A 22,850-nucleotide genomic window follows, 5' to 3' on the forward strand; every position below is an offset into this window, starting at 1 on the left:
TGACTCACAGACACCTCAGTGTTTGAAATGACTAGATGGAATAATCACAGCATCCTATACACACGCTATAGACTATTCAATGATCTCACCCAGAACCAGCCCCCGGAATATTTATTTATACACAGAAAATCAATTACACTGAAGTAAGTCAAAGGTAAATCTCACTGTTCTATTCATGTTAAACTCAGGACAGGCTAAACAAACAAAATTAAAGTCGTCATTCAGCAGTAGCAGCACAACATGGTCGTTAAAATGTCAGCAGGAATGTACACATTAGTAGTAACAGAGTAAAATCACATTTTTAAACGTTAAAACTTCAGAAAAGGTGAGATTTTGGAATGAAAGAAGCTGAACTTGTGCAAAACAGTGCCCTAGAAAGAATGCACTACTTTTTATGAAACCTCTTCAGAGATATCCTTCGAAAACTCCCACTTCTATCCGTGTGCTAAAATAACTGCACAAGGGTTTTCTAACCATCAATGAGCCTTTCAGGACCATTAGCTAACACAATGTAGCATTAGAACACAGGAGTGATGGTTGCTGGAAATGTTCCTCTGTACCCCTATGGAGATATTCCATTAAAAATCAGCTGTTTACAGCTACAATAGTCATTTACCACATTAACAATGTCTACACTGGATTTATCATCCATTTAATGTTCATTGAAAAAAAATATTTTCTTTCAAAAATAATGTGACCTCAAGCTTTTGAACAGTATTATATAACATGTTAAAGCTCTTGTCATGGTCCTGGTTTTCATATTGCTACACAACCGTAGATAAAACATGAAGTTTTACAAGATAAAAATACTCCGGTTCCCTTTGATACAAACTTATAATGGAAAGCATCCGGAGTCACTTCAGTTAAGGGCCTGTTTTAATTGTACTAGTGATTTAAAAGCACAATAAACTCAACAATATGTCAGTTAGTTAAGAATTAACCTGAACTAAAAGGCTGTTAAAAAGGCACCATGAGAGTTTTATCTACTAGAGAGCTTCTAGCTTCTCTTCTGTTGCCATTAGTTCAACTGTGTTAAGCCAAAAAATATAACGTCAACAGTCAGGAATCAATGGTTCGACATCGTGATAATAGTAAATACAAATAAAACATTTTAAAGTTATAATCATAGGTGTTGTCACCTGAGGCCTTTGCTACTCATTTTAGTACCATTTTTGGTTTCAGAGTTGCATTTTCATATCAAATCTGCTCTGAGTTTACATTTTGAAGACTTCTTCACTGCAAACAAATAAAAAAAAAGTCTGTGTATTCCAGAACGCAGCAACAGTCGGTCAGTGGTGGAGGGTAAAATTAATAAGTGAGTTCACATCTATCTATAAGGTTCACTTGCTGTTTATTTTAAATCTGCATTATATACACTGTGTGGAATCGATGTTTGTACGTAGGAGTGAAGTCTGCTTTTTTCAGGTCAGTCTGTAACCCATTTCAGTGAAAAAAAATAAAAAAAAGTCCATCAAATGCAGTGCACCCACGTCTTGCTTATTCATGCTGCCGGTCAGTGTGTGGGCTCAGTCATAGGGAGCAGAAGTATCTGTGGACGGGGAAAGCTGCGAGTCCAGCCAGAGCGATGCCCAGACTGTCTCCTACGCTGGCAGCAGCCATCGCAAACTCCCTGTATCTGTCCTCAGTCTGTGGGAGGACAGAGAGACGTCAGGACGGACACACATTAAAGGCTTACTGTCCAACATTAAACACCGCAAGAGTACACAGCTGTTTCTGTAATGACGTTAACCTACTGAAATTAATTCATGTGACGATTCATCTCACATACTTATAGTGTATACAGTGATTCCTCGTCTATGGTGGGGGTTAAGGCTGGGCTCTGCTTTCCACATGAACGCAATGCACGGAAATGAGACACTTGGAAATCCGCTGGAGAGAACGTGTGTGACTTTATACTCCATGTGGTGTCTCCTCCCAAACTGCAGGGGGCAGGCTATTGCAAACACACACCTACCTGGTCTACTTAAGCAATAAACTAGAGTAGAAGCAGTCTGCCATCGTTTACGCCGCCTACCTCGTATAAATGCCTGTATTTCTGAACTTCTGCTGCCAGGAGCTCCTGGTCTTCCACCAGTTTCCCGCCTGTGTCTGTCCGCGTTGTTAGAAATATTTGGAGGTGCACGATGCGGAAATTTTCCACTTGAGAAGGGTCGTGTGAGGGGGCGTGGCTAAAATGACCTAATTTGTCCGCAACTCGCAGACACACCAAGTATAAAACAAGCTTTACGCTCCAGATCCCCCCATTAAGTAGGAACCATGTTTATTCTATTATTTATATATATTTTAAGACTTTATAAACCCTCCCCACACTCTTATAAACACTCCCTATGCTCCAAACCTACATAATTTTAACAGCATATAAGTTCTACATGGGTACTCACCAGTGACTATACTAAAACTGAAATGAGGAAGATGACGATGAGATGAAGGTACTGCACAGTGAGAAAGGAAGATGCTGAATGCTGCTAAACACGGGGGGAGGAGGAGGAGACTGATGCTCCGGTCGGTGAGCCAATCAGAGTGCTACGCATTTTATTTCCATTTAATATTCTTTTTTAAGTATTGCTTTTTTATGGTTGTGTATATTGTTTTCAATTTTTTAAGGCTAAAAACTGAGTGTTTTACTGCAAACATAATTCAAATAATATCTAAAAATACCTATATACTGCAAAATCCCGTGACACCAAATACAATTTAAAAATCCGTGAAAAGTGAATGGTGAGGGACCGCTGTATTTCTATTTCTGTGTAGCGTCAACATTTCCTTCAATAAAGTTAATATTAACTTCAAGTTTGATAAAAACACGGAGGTCGTTTCAAAAAAAGCCCAGTAACGTATTTACCTGCTGCAGAAACTGAACTCTTTTAATGGATCTAAACCCATTTTATTTGTCTTTTATCAAGAGTCTTTTAACCATTTCTTTTATATCATGGTTTCATGGGCTGTCAGTCAGTAAAAAACAAAAACACGTTGTCCAGCATTGTTTGAACTTGTGCTGGGGTCATGGGTGTGCAGACTACTGATCTACACTCTCTGTGGAGCAGGCAGGTGCTCCACAAAGCTGGGAGTATTATTGCACACCCTGACCAGGTACTGAAGCACAGGTTTGCGTTGATGCCCTCTGGGAGGCGCTATCTCGCTCCCAGTAGAAAAACAAACCGATACGCCAACTCTTTTATTCCTTCTGCGATCAGGCTTTTAAATGACAGTGGCAGTGTTGTTTTGTAGTTTTTAATGCGTTTTAGGTATGTATGGATATTGTGCACTTTGTCACTGTTGCACTTTATTGCTGGACCCTTCACCTGACCTTTGACAGATCCAAGTCAAATGTATTGGAATGTGTGTTTAATGTCCTGTCCTGCTGCGACCCATGTCTGCAAACTGAATTGCCCCTAGGGGATAAATAAAGTTATCTGAATATTATCTTATAGTTGGCTCAAGACCAGAAGCTGAAGAAATTGAGCTCTTCTTTTGTGTTTTTTTTTTTAATTTAATTGTATTAAATTTAAATGTGAATAATATGGTGCACTTATTGATGTGATACAATGTAGCTGTTTTGCTTAGTAGAGCTATGTAAATTATATTGTTAAATGGACTGATGTAAAATGTGACACAGCAAATGGAATTGGACGTGTGAACTGTCTGATCGTGAAGGTCTGACAGTAGTGAGAAGTGTGAGTTTTATTTTATTTTTTTCTTATTTTTTATTGTATTAGCACTGTTATTTATTAATGTTATAGGGACTGCAGATGGAAACTAGCTACTAAGCTATAATCTGGTGCAGCACATCTCTGACTCATGTGAGCTTAATGTTTCTGTACATTGTCCCTTAAATAAAGACTAAACTAAACTGAACTAGAAGCTGTGTTTAGAAAAATAAATCAATCTAAATCCTCCCAAATAACAAACGTTAAATACAAATGTGAAATGCTTACAGTAAAGAAATGTTATGTATTGTGCCTAAAAGTCTAAAGAGAGGAAGTACTTGAACACTTTGATGCTTTAAACTGAAGGTTATTCATCTACAGTTACTGATGTCCAGGTAAAGGCACCAGAAAAACACTGATGAATAAAAATCTCTGCTAGCAAAGACAAAGTCAAAGCAGCAGATTGAGTGATACGAGTTTTTCTAACTTTATCAACGAGGAGAAAGAGTTGAGTTTGTCTGAACAGCAAACCAGCTGACAATGATTTTACCTCCTTGCTGATGAAATAGAAGGTGTTGACATAAGCAGCTCCACCCAGCAGACCCTCATAGAGGACAATAACAAACACCAGCCAGGCGCTGGGCAGGAACAGGTAACGAACAGCGAACAGGAGAAACACGGCATTCACCACCTGGAGAGGGCGCAGAGAAAACAGGACTTAGATACAAAGGATCCACACTTACTGCACACTGAAGTGACTGGTGTATTCCTATCTATTAGCACAGGTGGGGTAAAATATTCTTTAATGTTCTGGGTGCTTTTTTAAAATATTTTTCTAGTTTCTCGGGTCTCTTCCTCCTGTTCAAAAATTGTATAGATTCAGTATTGCAAAGAAGACGATTTGGGCTACTGTTAAAAAAAAAAAAAGAAAAGTAGTTCCAACTTCAAACCATTCAGAGGAAAAGTAAGAATTCACCTAATCCTACGCAATAGAGAAGTAGCTGCTACTTGGCCTGTTTTGATATTTAATTCTTTTTAGTATCATGTGGCATTACAGCGGCACACATGGCCCTTTATATCCCTTCATTTTTTTAAAATTTTAAGTAGTTTTTCTTGGCCTTTTTGACGTTATTACAGTGCATAGTGAAGACAGAGACAGGAAATGTGGGGGAAAGACATGGACTATAGCCCTTGTTTATGAGTCACCCGCTCAACCTTCTGAGCTACAGGAGCGCCTGTATCTGTTAATTTCATTTAAGGAAATTGTATAAATTTTCCGAAATCCATCTTCTATCCCTGCCCAGATTCCCCCCTGTCCTCTGCAGGCTGCTTCAGAAGCTTTTAACAGGATATTTTCTTTACTCTTGACCACCTACTCTGGTTGGATGACGTTGTAACCTTTCTCCTTAAGCAGCATTTTAACCTGGACATGAACGACTGAATATAGCAGTCAGTGAAGCAGGGCATGGACCTGAATGGGAAGAAGAATCACCTCCTAGCTGGAGGATGCAAGCTTACGGGAGCTGCAGCCTTTAGAGAAGAAATAAAGCTCTCTACTAGCCCTGCTGGATCAGAACATGTGCAACAGAAAGTCTAGAAGCATGAAAATGATTTGCTGTATAGAGAAAGATTTAATGTCAGTTAGAGGAGGGGATATCTGGTGCCAATAACGGAGGGAAAGATTGTCCCTAATAATTAATTTCAGTCTTTTCTGACTTTGTTTTAACAATGGAGGGTCAAATACACTCCCTTGTCTCCAGTACAATCAACAGTCAGATTATTAAAACACTCTAGTTAGCACGTCTGCTGACACGATCCAATCGATCACATTCAGTCTGATGTAAGTCGTATTATTGTCTTGGTTAATGCTCAGGATGTTTGCCCGAGTCTGCCTACAGACCACAACCAACAAGATGCTGACTGTAGTTAAGGTGGAAGTCTACCCTAATTTATTAAACAACTTATTTTGTTATAATTTCTAAACAATGCAACCAATCAACGCAAAACTTGGCACAAAGAAGGATAGATTTAGTAGAAGCATTTTACATTTAGCTAAAGTCTGCCACATTTTATAGTTTCCATGGTAACAACAGATTTGGCGAGATACAAAAAATGTTGTGGAACAAATATGTTCAGAAGGAAAATAGCTATCAGCACCAAATTTATTGACTCCTTATGTTATTATTTATGTTTTAAGTAGACAGATTTTTACTTCATCTAGTATTTCTGCTCAAATAGAAAAAAAGGACTCTTTTCATGGTTATCATTCAAGTACACAAAAGAGGAACAATTGTCTACTTAAAACATAAATAATAACACAAGGAGTCAGGACACCAAATTTGGTGCTGATAGCTGTTTTCCTTCTGAACATATTTGTTCCACAAGATTTTTTTGTATCTCGCCAAATCTGTTGTTACCATGGAAACCATAAAATGTGGCAGACTTTAGCTGAATGTAAAATGCTTCTACTAAATCCATCTTTCTTTGTGCCAAGTTTTGTGTTGATTGGTTGCATTGTTTAGCAATTCTGACAAAATAAGTTGTTTAATAAATTAGGGTAGACTACCACCTTAACTAAACAGTCACCAGAGTCATTAATATCAAGGGTTTTCTGAATGTTACACAGAAAACGTCCTTACATCCACCACCATCCTATTATCACATTTTAACTTGTTCAACGGCTCTTATCCAGGTTGTTTTCTCCTGATTGGATCCTTGCTTCTGTTGTTTCTACTCTCAGTACGTCGCTTTGTATAAAAGCTAAATGAAACTGTAGAATTGTAGAACCTATGAGCTGCACAATCTAATTCAGCACAATACTAACCAGCATTTAGTTTGGAAATTAAAGGAACATCTAACCAAGGTTTTGGCAATCAACAGAAACTTTCAGATATTTTTTTTTAGGACAATGTACGTCAGAAAGCCTCACATTTCTCCTGAACTTCATGAAAACGATTCTTAATTCCTCACCTGTAGTAAAGACAGAGCCCACAGTTTCCTGATCTTTACACAGCAGAGGGAGGACCGAGAGAACAACACACCGACCTGGTAGAGCGTCTGGTACCTGAACACACAACAATAACCAAACTGAATCCCACATAAAGTAATTCCTTCAGAATAAAATCAATGACGGCCGACTGACCAGCGATACTGGTCTGCATGCGTCAGGAAGAAGGGGCGGAAAAATAGGAGTTCCATCTAGAAGAAAAAGAAGATAGATTTAAATTAACTTTTGTTCAGAATGATCACAGAATCCTGCTGCTTTATTAATGTCTAAATGACTTCCACAAACATGAAAGTTGTAGTGAATTTTTCTGCTCTCGGGGGGAGTTTGCATCGACCTGCAGTAAGACAACAGCGCTGCTAGAGGGCACCAGAGAACTCACCAAACCCTGGTTGATGAAGTACTCGGCAAAGTAGACCAGACCCAGAGGAAGTATGAACTTGAGCAAACCCTGTTCACACAAATGGAAACGTAGTAACAGTGTGACAAAGACAAACGCTGAAACACTCATGTTCAATGAAGAGTCCACTTACTCTGATGACCTGCAGTTTCTCCGTGAAAGTGAGGAGTCTGGCGGTCCTGTTTTCTGACACATTAAAGGGGAAGATAACATGGCCTGTGTAGTTATTCAACGACAAACAGCAGGTCTTTGGAATCACACTTCATTCACAGTACCAGGTTCTTCATATTTTGTAAAATACAGCTGAGATGGTACCGAGATCAATGTCACAGTTGGACAAATAGACCACAACACATGGATGTTCTTCCTCTAAGCATTAAAGTTCCAAAGTTATTGTTGAAATCTGTTGATGTTTTGGGAGTTATCGACAAACAACCGTCTGTTTCTAACCATTTTACTTCTGTTTCGCTGAATTCAATCAGAGTTCTAATGATTTTTCTCGTCGACTTTCTTGATTTTCGGTGAGGAAATGAGTCAAATTCAAAGAGTTGCATGTTGATTACATCATGGTTTGATTACAGGGACCGAGGCATAAAAAAATAGAAACCAAATTAAAACAATCCTGTGTTTGGCTTCACGTGACACAAACAACTAATGCAGCACCTAAAGCTGTTATCAAACTAAGGCGGTGGAAATGTTCAGCTTGTTCACCGTCCAGAAACATCAAATCTATAACCCGTGAAACAGCAACCAGACGAGTTGAAGGTCGACTGAAGCTGTTCTGGTCTTAATTGTCCTCAGTCTGGTCCAATAAGGTCCAGATATAAGGCTGAATTATAATACAGAAGTAAAATCTACGGTGTGTCCAGGGTTTCTTCAATTTTAGCTGGATCCACAAAACCCCAATTAGAGCAAATACGCATCATAAAGGTGGTACTAGAACTGCTACATTTAATACATTTAAGCATGATAATCGAGAAGTCTGACACCATCCCACAATAAGAATATCATGCAAGTTTTTGACCAAACAAACATAAAATGTTATTGACTGAATATTCTCTGTAATAAATACCAACAGAATAACGGTAAAGGTGGCGACAACATGTTCCAGACTGGAAAAATGAGTTATGTCAGAGACTTCAAGTCACTTCATGACACCCAAGTGCCCAAAAATAATCAGTTGTTGGAGATTTAGAGGAATAATCTAATTTTTAGGAGATACACTTAGGTATTGTCTGGTTCAGTTTAGCCAGGTTGAACACGAACAAGTAATTTTTAAAGGTTTAAACCAAAGCTCCATTATTTATATTGAGCGGATGTGTGTTGAACATCATCTAAGAAAACATGCTCTGATGTCCCAACACTGAGTAGAGTGTACAAGATGTGCACGTGGAATACAGATATCAGTGTTTACTGATAAACAAAATCCTTTTATCGCTTCCAATGCAGACATAAACGACACAAAGCTTCCTCAAACAAACTCAAGATAAAAACAGCTGAGGTCACTGAACTCTCTGACTCCACACAGTTCTAAAAAGTCCTGCTGGTTCCTAAGAATTACCCACCGAAATAATCTGATAACAAAACCTCCTTTTTAATCTAAATCTTAAAAAGAATAACAGAAGATGTTTTTGTGTATTTTCTGATTGGATTATAGCGACTCCTTCCTGTTAGATTAGCAGACATCCTGCTTCTACTGGATCAGTTTATTTTAGCATCACCTGTTTATCATTAGCAGAGGCGCTTACGTTATGTTTGTGACATTTACCTGGGGAATCATCCATCAGCTGCCGTCTCTCCTCTGAGCCCACAGCTGAATATTCAGAGTCGCTGCTCTTCCACTGAGGGAATGAAGGTGGAGGAACCAGCAGGAAGAAATAGCTGATAAAAAACAAAGAATGAATCAGGGAAAATCATTTTATCGGTGTTGCTGGGTCACGTACTTTCGTTTTTTAGCCCACCCTCAGCGACATGAAACGTAAAAATGCTTGTCGGTAACAGAGACACAGTCAACATTATCCCAACAATCACCAACAGTCGTACAACTGAATTTAATTAAACTGAATTTCTATTGGCCGAGTAGGTTTACACAAAAAAGAAATTTGATTCTGTTCTTAGAAAATTGTCTTTTTGGACAGTCAAATTGCTCACATGGCAGACAAACACCCCAGAGCCTACATTAATTTTATTATCACAGAGCTACATCTCCCAAACCTCTTAAAATAAAGCAGCACCCCTTCACTTATTGGTGTCAGAAGTCTGTTTCTAACTCATCCTGTAACGCAGCTCATTCATATTTTAGACTCATTCTGTGACAAAACGGAGTCTAATAGCTGATTTCATAACTGTTTCAGCTCTATAGACCACTGTAAAATTCAGGAATAATAATGCCTGCACCTGTAATATTTTAGGTGCGTTAAGACAAACCTGAATCAAGCATGAGCGTATTAAACAATTGCTGCGTTCTAGCTGTAAATACATGGACGTGAATGGCCTGAATGGAGAACAGAACTGAGATCTTTACCAGACAAGAATCATTTCTGAGGTGCTTCTGTGCAAATGCGTCAAAACGTTATCAGATTTTATGAACAAAGGTCTCCTAAACTTGTTTTGCAAACTGTTTCTGTGTGACTTTAAACATCATGTGAGGCAGAAGTTGAATCATATTATAGACAGCAACAATGAAACCTGACTGATTCCCAGCAAGGAGAGACAACAGAGACACTTTCTTGAAAACAGATCAACCATTCTTCTCTTCTTCTACGCTCACCTCACCAGCATGGCCAACGGGACGACCAGCATGATGAGAAGGGTGATCCGGGGCGAGAGGCCGGCTTGGATGAGACCCGAGTAGAGGAGGGAGCCAGCAACACCAGCGCCACCAGTACCGGAGCCCCAACCGCCCAGTACAGCCCTGAGGAAGGCGGGAAACCAGCGTTAAATACTCAGACTTAATGTCTTATAAATCAGAGCATAATAGACGTAATAACTGCTAAAACAAACACACGGTCTGTCAGACAGCTACTGTAAATAACTGACGACGGCTCGGGATTAAAATCCACTTTCAGGCACTTAAAGTTTCCTGGAAAGTTTGACCGGCCGTCATATTGTCACAACATGAAATTCCGGTGCAAGTAGGGCCGGATTTGAGGCCTCTTGCACTTAAATCAGGGGATTCAGAGTCATATTTAGTAAATATCATCAATAAATGAAGTCAGATTGTCCTTAAAGTTTCCAAAAAAAAAGAAGCTTTCACTATAAAAGATTTTTTAAAAATGGATGGAAAGTCGTGAATAAAAAACAAACATAAAATAAACACTCATTAGCTTGACTTTTTATGATTTTGAGCTATTTTTTCCAAGTATCGCATTTTTTGAATTAGCATTTCTATTTATTTTTTTATATATGACATTCCCAACTTAAGCAGACTACTAATATTACTATCAACTGACATTCAAATTACTGTAAAACTCCTCAGTTTGTGCTCATTTCCATCAGCAGCCTGCTGTAAAAGTAACATTAATTTACCATTGGCTCATATTATAATTTACATGTAGCTTACCTTATAATGGTTTGCCATTAATGACTTTAAATTTGACAGTAAAAATTAATCTACCATACCATATATTAGAACATTTGCACTTTCATTATTACTACTTTTATTGTTTGTATCATTACCAGCATTACACTGTAGGCTGTTTTCAAGTATGTTATCTCTTGCTTATCAATAAAGTTTCCTAATTTTGTACTATTTGCTTTCTTTCTTTCTGGCAGAAAAAAAAGCCTTCATACAACTACAGGAGAAAGTAACAACTGGATTCCTTCTAAAATTGGCTGATCCAATTATTGCAGAGCCATTAAGGCATGTATTTAATTTGTCTAGAATGACAACAGGAAACTTTCCTACTTCATGGAAATCTGCCCGTGTAATTCCCCTGCTTCAGTCCTAAAGCCTTTGGACAGTGTATACCACTCTGCTCTTAGGTTTATTACTGGTGACGGTACAGAACTCATCATTGTGTTCTGAATGAGAAGGCTGGTTGGCTTTCTCTGGAAGAGAGATGCAACAAACATTGGTTTTTATATATTTTTAAGGCCCTCATTGGAAAATTACCACCTTACATCTCAGCCTTGGAATGCTGGTATCTGTACAACTCGCTCTGCTACTTCCTAAAGTTCCTCGAGCACGTACTGAACTTGACAAAACAGCTTTTTCTTTTGATTCTACAAAGTCATGAAAGACCCTCCAACAGTCTGTAAAAATTCATGTTCTTCCTTCTCTTTCACAGTTCAGAACTTTGATTTTTAATTACTGTGTTTCTAACTGCAACTGTTTTACCTGATTGTATTTTATTTATTTTATCTGCCAGTGATTATTCTGTACTTGTTTAATTGTGTTGTGGTTTTAATGTGTCTGTAATCTCGACTGGATTGGAAATGAGGGAAACCTCGATGCCCTTTCGAGCATAAATAACGGTTTGAAAAAAACAACAAAACAAGCAAAGCACTGGGGCTTCTAACTAAAAACTGATGCAGATGATGGAAGTTATAGCGGGTGCTGATGTTCAAGATAAAATGGTAAAAACTGAGCGTTTACCTGCTGAAGTATACAGTGAGAGAGAGGAAGGACAGTTCTCCCAGTCCTGCACTGATGCTGGCAAAGACCACTCCTACAAACACAGGAAGAAAGGTTAAAAAAAAAAAATTCTTCAGTTCAAAAGAGAGCTTCACATGGGACTGAGGCCCAGAATGTGGACAAATGACTTACTGGTGACTTTAATTTAATCAAATGTTCACAAAAAGAATGCCCGTAATATGATTCTGCCTCAAGACGTCTCAGTTTCCAATTTAGAGCTCCTACCAAGAACACATTTTGCCACCCAAAGTACCTCAATTAAAAAAGGGCTATAGAACAATTAAACAACTCCTTCTCCCTAAACAATCAGCTCAGCGTAAAGCTTTAACTCCACACTCAGATTTCAGTCACATATGAGCGTTTTGTATCATCACAGACCGGTAAAATGTTTCACAGCTGTCATTATAGCGTCTATAAAATGCAACAAACAGCATGGTGTGATTTATAACAGAAAGGGAAGTACAAGCCACAGACACTGCTCTTTATTTTATCTTGCAGTGGGGGAATTAAGCTGCACTTTACAGAGCAGAAATTCAAGTTACTGTCAATAACATCGGTGAGGTTACATATAGTGAAGTATGTAATAAATCAGGAGAGATTTCAGACCCAGTCTCTGTAGCTAAAACTGTATGTAGCCTGAATAAAACTGAAATAACACAGATCATTTTAAGGCCCTATCTGTCCCACAGTGACTCTGAGAGTCGTACACGCCTTTATCACGTCTAGACCAGACTATTGCAACTCTCTGCATGTCGGTCTTGATCAGATGTCTGTCCGTCGGCTCCAGCTAGCAGAAAATGCTGCTCCTCTGCTTCTAACAGGAGAAAAAAAACGGGAGCACATCATTCCAGTTTTAGCTTCGCTCCACTGACCTCCCGTCTGCTTCACAATTGTTTGAAAGACTTTATTGCTTGTTTTCAGGGTGTTAAATGGGTTGGCTCCTTCTTATTTATCTGAGCTTTTATATGTTCCTGCTTCAGTTTTGGCGCTGAGGTCGGCCAATCAGTTGGTTCTTAAAGTTCGCAGATCCAGACTCTGAGGTGACCGAGCCTTTTCTGCGGCTGTACCAAGTCTGTGGAATCACTCACCTGTTCAAATTAGAACCACTCGGTCTCTTGACACCTCCAAGTCCCTACTGAAGACACACACGGACTCTCTGGCTTTTAACTGAAGTTGAGCGTTGACACTTTGATATATGACGTTGTTTATCTCGCTCACAGATTAGGTTTGAGGACAAGCGGCTCAGTAATTACCCAAACATCTACTGTCCTGTAACTGACCGCTAAGTTCAGAGGCGTCAAACTCATTTCAGTTCAGGTTCCACATTCAGCCCAGTTTGATCTCCAGTGAACCGGACCAGTAAAACCACAGCATAATAACCTATGAATCACCACAACTCCTAATGGTTCCTTTGTTTTAGTGCAAAAAAAGTATGTAGTGAAAATATTCACATTTAAGGAATTATCTTTTTACAAAACATCATGAACAACCTGAAATTTCTTCAGAAAAATAAGTTCAATTTCATCAACATTCATCCTCAGTTTATCATTTCCTCATTACAACTTCCAGATCACAGAGTATCTACAAAGGAAGACAACATTTAGTCACCTGGAAATAAACCACAGAGGATTTACTGGAGGATCAAAATGACAAAAGTCAGATTAAAAAACAAAAAAACAACAAAAACAAGACAATATATTACAAAAAGGAGACAAAAACAAGACACAAAACGGCAAAAGCCAGAAACAAAATGAGACAAATGATACGAAATAAAACAAAAAAAGACAAAAAATTCGGCAAAAAGTTACAAAGCAACAAAAAAATGGACAAGTGACACAAGCGAGACAAAAAAAAGACATAATTGAAAAAAATGAGACAAAAATGACAAAAGCGAAAAACAGAACAACAAAAAATAGACGACGCAAGTGAGACAAAAAAAACACAACAAAACAATACACAAAACAACGAATAAAGCAAAACACAAACTGATAAAAATATGAGAAAACCACAAGCGAAACAAAAAGGAAACAAAACGACAAAAGCATGAGAAAACAGCAAAAGTCAGACAAAAAAAGACAAAAAAACAACACAAACGAGACAAAATATCACAAAAATGAGACATAAAATGACAAAAGAACAATCTAGTATTTTGCTTTATGATCCAAACAACCTGTCATGGTCGAGAAATGATTTTAAATTTATAGTTTTACTAATTTACAATCTGCAGTTAATGTCTTCTCTGTAATTTCTCCACTTTGAGGGCCGGACTGGACCCCCTGGAGGACCACTTTTGGACCACGGGCCTCATGTTGGACACCCCTGGTTTAGCTCATTTCTATCTTTCTCTCATAGTCCTTTAATGCATGCTTTTAAAGTGAAGCATACATTAAAAAAAACACATTAAAATACTTCAACTTGAACATCAGGTCACAGATCGGTATCAGTGCGGTGATAAACATTTTCCAGCAGCAGCTTTTGATAAAACTAAAGAGAGACTCGGTTCCTGTGAAACAACCGCAGCTGCTCACAATAGATAAGATGACAGGAAGCGAAACCGCGGCAAAACAAGCTAATCTAATCCCAATAATCACCAGCAATGATAAAAGATTTAAGAACACAGAAGCAGCAGGTTTTACCCAGAATGCTCATCCACACAGCCGAGGAAAAGGATACGAGGAGGAAACTCGTTGCCGCCATGACCACGCAGAACAACACTCGGACACTAGGATTAAAAAAGGAATTAGTCAAACCACACGAAGTTACATTTCCACTTTCAACTTCTTACCTTATAAAACAAAATAGGCCTATTTTTCTACAGTTTTCAGCCCGTCAGTGCTTTATTTAGGCCTAAATAAAGCACTGACGGGCTGAAAACTGTAATTCAACATTTCAGGGACACAAACACAATACGTAAAATGGAAAATGCTTGAAAATATTTCTGTTTTTGACATTCCTAAAGGTATCTGAACATTAACTATCTGCATGGCTACTTACAACAACTAGAAATACTGTCTTATCGCCTCATCTGTGAAGTTGAAGCTTATGTTCATGTGTGATGAGTCTCTTAAAATACATACACCCCCTGTCAAAAGTTTTAGGACACTTTCTCATTCAAATAAAGTAGAACCTGTCCTAAAACTTCTGACAGGGGGTGTATCTACCAAATTTGGTACACATATGCAGCACATCAGGCTGAACAAAAAAGTCAGTGACAGCCACATTCCAAACCCAACAGGAAGTGAGCTATTTTGCATTGAATGTCAGATTTTGCCCATTTTTCATTTTTTTCTAGAGTGAACTCCTCCTAGGGGGAAACTCCAATTCACCTCAAATTGAACCAGTACATACAGGAGGCCTTAATGATCCAAAGTTATTAAAATCTTTTTCCAAAGTCAAAGGGCGTGTCCGTGGCGGCCTCTGGAATTTTGATCCTTCTCCATGAAATGTCAAATGCTGTGTAAATGCCCTGAACATGCTCCAATCTGCCTGAAACTTTACATGTATGATCAGAGTCCTGCCCTGATCACATCCATATGATGAAATACACCCCCTGTCAAAAGTTGTAGGACAGGTTCTACTTTATTTGAATGAGACAGTGTCCTAAAACTTTTGACAGGGGGTGTAGATTGATGACAAACTAAAGGAAAAACCACCACACGATTGAATGCTATTCTTATAAAAGATGCTCCTTCACTCAGTGTTACGATGAAACCTCTCATCAGTTTAATTCAGATTATTTTGTGATATCCACCATTAACATACCAATCAGAGCATTGACTGACCCGCATGTCGTCTCACATCAGGACAGAAATGTTTCATGTCCTAGAACAGCTTTGTACTGATCTGTAGTGGCCTTTTACTCTTAGAGGACAAATGGAATCAAATTATGTGAGTAAAATGAACCACAGCACAACAGAGCCACCAGATCTTCTCACTGTAAGCATCAGACCTGTAGGTTTTCCTGTATTTCATGAAGACTGTGAGGAAATTTAGTAGATGAAAACCCAACATTAGTGTCACCAAATCAGTATCTGACCAAAAAAGTGTGCAATAGGGTCAGAATCCCTTACTCTGTTCCTGTTTGAATAAAAATGTCATCGTGGGGTTGAGCTCTGAATTTTTGGGTATAAAATGTCACCACTTCTCAACTCAACTTCATTTATAAAGCGTTTTTAAAACAGCAGCCGCTGAAACAAAGTGCTGTACAATAAGCAATAAATAACAAGACGACATGGTCATCAATATCCCCCGCCACATGTGATGTCTATGAGTCTATATCTAAAATAGTGATCAAGGGCCATAACTCTGTGAAATATTATCGCACAGGTCTCATTTTGGAACTTGATCAAGGTGTCCATGGTGTGAAGCTACACACTAAATTTCGTAATCCTAGCTGTAATAGCTTCCGAGAAAAGCTGTCCCCTTCATCTCGGACGGACAGACGGACGCCAAACCTATATCCCCCTTTTCCACTTCGTGGAGGCGGGGGATAATAAATTAAAACATTACAAACAACAAATAAAACATGCACATATTAAAACAGCAGCACAATAAAACAAGAGCAGAGTCTCAAGCAGTGTTAAAAGCCAGTGAATAAAAATAGGTCTTAAGTTTTGTTTTAAAAACCAAAAGTGAGGGAGCCTCTCTGATGTGCAAAGGGAGATTATTCCATAATCTGGGAGCAGAAACAGAGAAGGCTCTATCTCCTCTGAGCTTCCGCCTAGACCTTGGAACCTCCAGAAGCAGTTGATCAATTGATCTGAGGGTTCGTGAGGGGGCATGAGGATGGAGCAGCTCAGAGAGATAGGGAGGGGCCAGACCATTTAAAGCTTTAAAAACAAATAAAAGAACCTTAAAATCAACCCTAAAACGCACGGTGAGCCAATGGAGGGAGGCTAAAACGGGTGTAATGTGCTCATATTTTCGAGTGCTGGTTAAAAGACGGACAGCAGCATTTTGAGCCAACGGGAGACGTGCTAGGGCAGACTGGCTGGCTCCAAGGTACAATGAATTGCAATAATCCAGTCTGGTAGTAATAAAAGCATGGATGACCATTTCAAAGTGCTCTGGTGTTACAAAGGGCTTCACCTTGGCTAATCGACGCAGGTGAAAAAAGGAAAAAAAGGAGAGGCCCTAAAATTGAACCCTGCGGGACCCCACAAGACAATGGAGCAGGCAGGGATTCAAAGATAGAGGCTCACACTCATAGTTCTACACAGGGTCACTTAAAAATGTCCTCATTTCTGAAAGAAAAGCATTTTTCCCCATGAATATAACATTAAATGAATGATCAATCCAGTGTAGACATTGTTAATGTGGTAAATGAATATTGTAGCTGTAAACAGCTGATGTTTAATGGAATATCTCCATAGGGGTACAGAGGAACATTTCCAGCAACCATCACTCCTGTGTTCTAATGCTACATTGCGTTAGCTAATGGTGTTGAAAGGCTCATTGATGATTAGAAAACCTTTGTACAGTTATGGTAGAACATGGATAAAAGTGGGAGTTTTCATGGAGAACATGGAACTGTCTGGATGACCCTAAACTTTTAACATTTGTGTACATAATCTCTGACCACCAAATTCTACTTGTTTCATCCTTGTGTGTCTGAGAACATTTGTGCTAAATTAGGAGAAATTCCTTTAAGGTGTTCAAAAGATATCATCAGCAAAAGAAGAGGACAGATAGACAATCCAAAACCACAACACCACAGTTGTCATCGACATGGAGGAACAGAAAGACGTCACAGTTGCTGTAGTTTGTGAGAACTAACACTTTTATTAGTGGTGCACTAGAAATGTCCAGCAGCTCAGCAGAAAAGAACACAGCCTTGAGAAATAAACAACCAGAGTTAGATGTAATAATCACAGTCTTACCCATAAGGCAGTTTGTGGATCACAAAGGGAGCAAACAGCTTGATGACGAGAGTTGGGAGGATGTCAGCCAACAGCACAGCCTGCGGAGAGAATCAAAAAACTCACAGAATAGGACACTCTCCCATTAATAAAAAAACCTGAATTTCTTTTAAATCACTAGTGTTTACACTCTAAACACGTTGAGGCCATTTAACTGCTGAATATCTAGTAAGGCCTTATAAGTCAGCACGGTCCAGAGTCTTAGAAAGCAGTTTTCAATGCACCACAGGGGAGTTTATTCAGTGCTTCAGGAAATAAAATCTAATTCTAAATTTGAATGCAGACTCTTTAATGCTTGAGTTGTTTTCGTCATTAATCTTTCCAAACCTAAGAAGTTATTTTGCAACAATTCATGTCTATTATAAGGTGTGAATTTTGTGAATTAAATATGTCTATGTTGAAGGTTCAATTTGCTCGGTGACAAGCCTGAATTTCCAGTCGGATACTTTAATTTCCAGGGCTATTAACATTCATTTCAGTAACAATGTACTCAGGTTAAATTCTGCTTGAAGTCTTCACTGTGAAACAAGGACTGAAGAAAGCCTGACAAAATCCACTCTGTCAAACCACTAATTCTCATACAGACATTAATTTCCCTCAGTGCTGAACATCCATCCATCCATCCATTCTCTATACACCGCTTTATCCTCACGAGGGTCATGGGGGGGTGCTGGAGTCTATCCCAGCTGACTCGGGTGAAAGCAGGGGACACCCTGGACAGGTCACCAGTCTGTCACAGGGCTACATATACAGACACACAATCACACTCACATTCACACCTACGGACAATTTAGAGTAACCAATTAACCTCAGCATATTTTTGGACTGTGGGAGGAAGCCGGAGTACCCGGAGAAAACCCACAGGGAGAACATGCAAACTCCATGCAGAAAGATCCCAGGCCCAGCAGCGCTGAACAGCGAATCTCTATTTACCGCAGTAGAGACTGGGTTGCAGTCGTAGCTGCTGCTGTTGCTGCTGTTCCCAGCTTGGATGTCCACAGCCAGCGTGACTGAATTCTAAAATTAAAACAAGAAAACATTCAAGAAGTCAAACATTTGATAAATAGCTGCTAGGTTTTAACTGCTACTCATAACAGATAATATTTAAGTTCATAATGCATTCTTACGGATGCCGTGGCGTTCTGTGACTCTTGTTTTTTCAGGATGTCATGAGCGGCACTCAGCATTACCACATAAGCAAAGTTGTTGCACAATCCGAGAAGCCTGCAGGAGCATTCAGAGGAGATGACAGATAATGCAAGACGAGCAGATGCATCAGTATATCTGATAACTAAACCACCGGCCACAAGGTCTTGTTTTAATGAACAGCCAAAGCACCGTGGATCTAAATCATGCACTGCAGATAGTTTCAGTTAAGCAAACAGGACATGTCTTTATCATCCGTCAACCACACTCGCCTCCTCCGTAATTACACGTTTAAAATCTTTATTCCACTGTAGTATTTACTGAATGTAATCGTCTTAATTTAAGCAATATGAACTCTATTTTTTAAGTTTTAAAGTCAGATGAAGCCAATTTTTTGATACTTAATAGCTTTCAACATGACATTTTATTAATTTACTCAAAATGTAACGTAGGCAGGACAACCTTCTGGCCTGATAGAGCTCTTAACATCATTACCTCAGCCAAGGAGGTTATGTGACACCCGGCGTTTGTCTGTCTGTCTGTCTGTCTGTCTGTCTGTTAGCAAGATAATTCAAAAACACCTGGGCAGATTCAGATGAAATTTTGAGGGGATGTAGACTATGGTAAGAGGAAGAGCTGATTTAATTTTGGTGGCAATCCGGAAAGGATCCTGGATTCTGGATCACTTTGAATTTTTTAGTATGTTTTAGTATGTGGTCCGAAATATGACAAAAACATCATAGGTTAGTATGTCGTCCAACAAATTGGAGCAAGGAGTCCAGATAGCTCAACTGGTTAAGAAGGTGCTTCATAAACAGAACTGTGTCAGAGACGCAGGTTTGATTCCAGCTCATGATCCTTTACTGCATGGGTTTCCTGTTTTCCTCTCTATCCTTGCCGGAGGTCTGCACTCTCTGAGTGCTTTTCTAGTTACGATTTAAATTATAGGATGCATGAAACTGTAACAAGATAAAAACACATAAGGCCCGTATGTCAAAAGTGCTCAGGACACCCAGCTAGTTTGAGGTCAGTCTATCATTTTTCAGCAGTTTGTTTCCAGAGATCTTTACAGTCAGTTTCATCCTTACAATCTCTAAGAGTCTGTACCAGAGCTTCAACTAAATCCACGGCTGGAACTTAATCATCAACACTTCTGCTAATAAAAACCTAAACACACTGATTCTTAATTTACATCTAAATGCACTTTCGTACCGTCTATACACGATCCAGGAACAATAATTCATCTGAATTGCAACAAATTCTGTGTAAATATTTTGTTGTTGGTCAGAGCTACTGGTTGATGATGGTTTTATCAAAGCATCATACAGACCAGCCTCAACATTCTGACCACTGACAGGTGAAGTGAAGAACATCCATCCATCATCTTGTTATGATTCAACGTTCTTCTGGGAAACCTTGAGTCCTGACATTCATGTGGATGTTTCACATGCAGCACCCACCTAAATATTGCAGGTCAAGTAACCCCTCACCCCCCATAGCAACAGCATTCCTTGATCTTGATGCCAGTTTCCACCCTCAGCATGACAACGCACCCTGACACGCCACAAAAACTGCTCAGGAGTGACCGGGGAACACGACAGAACTACACTGTTCACCGGGTTCTACACTAATCAGATTTAACTCTTATTGAGCATCTGTGGGATGGTCTAGGATAATCCTGATCTAGGTGGGTTAAACTCTGCTACCCACAGGACCCACAGAATTCACAGGACATCTCCAGAGGTTCTGATGAACCACTGGGTCAGAGGAGGTTTAGCAGCATAAAGGAGACCAACACACATTAGGCAGGTGGTCATGATAGTATGTCTGATTGGTGTGCAGGGAGGTCATTAACCTGCAGGTTGCAGAGACCTGAGACTGGAATGAAGGCTCAGCCAGAACAACACCTGAATGTCTTTAGGACGAGTCTCTGAGTGGCTGAAAGCCCACAAAGAAGTCTATGGAGGGACCTGAAGACTTCACCGAAGCTTCCCTCTCAGTATGATGGAGCTTTAGAGGATCTGTCATAAAGAATGGGATAAACTTCCAGCAGCAGGTGTGCAAAGCTTGTCGAGGTTTATCCAGGAAGAGCTGAAGCTGTAAATGCAGCCAGAGGGGCTTCCACAAAGGAGTGGATTATTGGTGTGAATACATTAGATTTCACATTATTAGTAACTGTAGTGCAGGTTTATCCACTAAAATAAAATCTACAACACAAAAACTGCTCAAAAAGTGAATGACATCTGAACACTAGCTTTTATCCTGATATTTTGGGGGGTAATAATGTGTGAAATAATAAAGACATGAAAGCAAATGAAGTGGTTTGGAAACCAGCATGAAGATTTCAGCAGGTGCCTTTGTATGCTGGAGTCCATACACTGGTCCTTTTACTAATTTTGTCTTCCATATGTAACATATTGTTCAGGTCGAAATGTTGTTTTTTTCTGAATGGTGACAACACTCCTCTCTGCATCATAACCACATGTCATCTCACTGGCTTATACTCACTCACACACACATTTAATTTTATTCCTCCCGTGTTGCTGGGTCAGAGGAGTTTTAACAGCATAAAGGAGTCCAACACAATATTAGGCAGGTGGTCATAATGCTATACCTGATCTGTGTGTATGTGAGCAATGGCTGCAGAGAAAAGATGCTCCATCTCTCATATTTTTGCATTTCCTATATGTAGCCCGAATTAGCACTTTCACTTCACTGTATGAACTATTTGTGTAGAAAAATACAAATGAAGTTTCTTCCCTCTACCTCTTTGTCATTAAAACTTATTTACAATCAAAACGACTGAGTTTTTTGCAGTAGTTTGGAGGAAAAGATAATTTCTCTGTACTTATTTCTGTATTAAAACACAGATCCTAACCAGAAGGAGTGTAATTGTGTGGACACCCTGCTAAACTATGAGGAAGCTGTGGGCTTCACTTTCAGTCACCATTTATTTAACTTTATATAACACTCCACCCTACGAACGACACTTCACTTTGTCGTCTTGTTTAAATACATATATGCTAAATTACACCTTCAGCTGAAATGACAGGCATTTTACTTGTCAGCGGGTTTTAAAACTGCACTTCCAGCTTGTTTAATAGACACTCACCAGAATCCAGCCCAGTTGCGACGCTGTGCGCCACGACCTGTAAATAAAAACACATATAGTGAATCGCGTCACGATAAACTTCATAATTTTACATCCATTAGTTCAGTCAGACCCACCAGTAGAGTCTGGATCTGTGTTGTCTGTCGGCTCCATGTTTATTTACAAACCAGTTCGGTTCAGCTGAATGAAATAAAACCAACTATAAACGGTATAAACTGCTCAAACACACAGAACACACCCTACATTTAGATAACAGAAACCTCAACGAGCCTCCACGAACACACACACGGTTTATTCCTCAATAAAAACGAGCTGTTTTTGCGGTTTTAACTCGAATTTCGTATCACAGATTGTAAACTTTACCGACGTCACATGAGCGCGGTGTTTCAGACTAACGGGGCCCCGCGGAAACAAAACCAACCCGGAACGGTCCCGCACCACTAAAGTACAATATTTACGATATTTTTTTTTTCTATGCCAAGTTATGTGAAATCGAAAATTATCATTATTGTTGTTGTTTTTGTTGACATTGTGGCACCTCTGAAGAAAAACACAAAGAACAGAGATCTTCATAAAACCAAGATTTAGGACGAAGATTTAGGACGTGATTTCTGTAATGGGGGTCAATTTATGGAACAATCTAGACAAGGCATCAAAAGAATCTAAATCATACATAAGATTTTAAAATGTAATTAAAATCACATTGTTATAAAAATAAAAAGAAATTAAGAGTATCATAGTGTTTGTCATGAGAGAAAACTCTGATAATGAGTGACATTAAAGACATCAGAGTCATTAAGTTTGTTGTTTTTAATGCTCATGGTAAACTGATTGTTTGCTATAAAGGGGCAGAATACATACATTTATTCTTCTTTCTGCTCCCAGTCATTCAGAAGTTACTAACACTGATCTATTTCAGTGTTTGAAACTGCAAGCTGTGTTTTTCTCAGGCAAAAAGTTGCAATA

The 22,850-nt window shown here is 39.1% G+C and overlaps 1 protein-coding gene across 1 annotated transcript; it reads right to left on the reverse strand.

Moving 5' to 3' along the window:
- Positions 1–94: 94 nt before the first annotated feature.
- cln3 (CLN3 lysosomal/endosomal transmembrane protein, battenin) lies at positions 95–22,275 on the reverse strand. Its single transcript, XM_051960720.1, has 15 exons — positions 22,001–22,275; positions 21,885–21,921; positions 18,754–18,850; positions 18,560–18,643; positions 17,588–17,667; positions 14,345–14,430; positions 11,670–11,742; positions 9,843–9,986; positions 8,841–8,953; positions 7,206–7,258; positions 7,055–7,123; positions 6,811–6,866; positions 6,639–6,732; positions 4,219–4,359; positions 95–1,647 (listed from the first exon to the last, which is right to left on the reverse strand). Exons 1-15 carry the CDS (start codon positions 22,035–22,037, stop codon positions 1,531–1,533), a joined length of 1,281 nt encoding a protein of 426 aa, XP_051816680.1. The 5' UTR covers positions 22,038–22,275; the 3' UTR covers positions 95–1,530.
- Between the last annotated feature and the right edge of the window lie 575 nt (positions 22,276–22,850).

Source organism: Acanthochromis polyacanthus, chromosome 2 (assembly GCF_021347895.1).
Source record: "Acanthochromis polyacanthus isolate Apoly-LR-REF ecotype Palm Island chromosome 2, KAUST_Apoly_ChrSc, whole genome shotgun sequence".
NCBI classification, from domain to species: Eukaryota; Metazoa; Chordata; class Actinopteri; family Pomacentridae; genus Acanthochromis; species Acanthochromis polyacanthus.

Coding starts and splice junctions, on each gene's coding strand:
- cln3 (XM_051960720.1), bottom strand. CDS start 22,037: ATGGAGCCGACAGACAACACAGATCCAGACTCTACTG. Junction 21,922..22,000: donor CACAGATCCAGACTCTACTG/GTGGGTCTGACT, acceptor TTTTATTTACAG/GTCGTGGCGCACAGCGTCGC. Junction 17,668..18,559: donor GCAACCCAGTCTCTACTGCG/GTAAATAGAGAT, acceptor TTCTCTCCGCAG/GCTGTGCTGTTGGCTGACAT.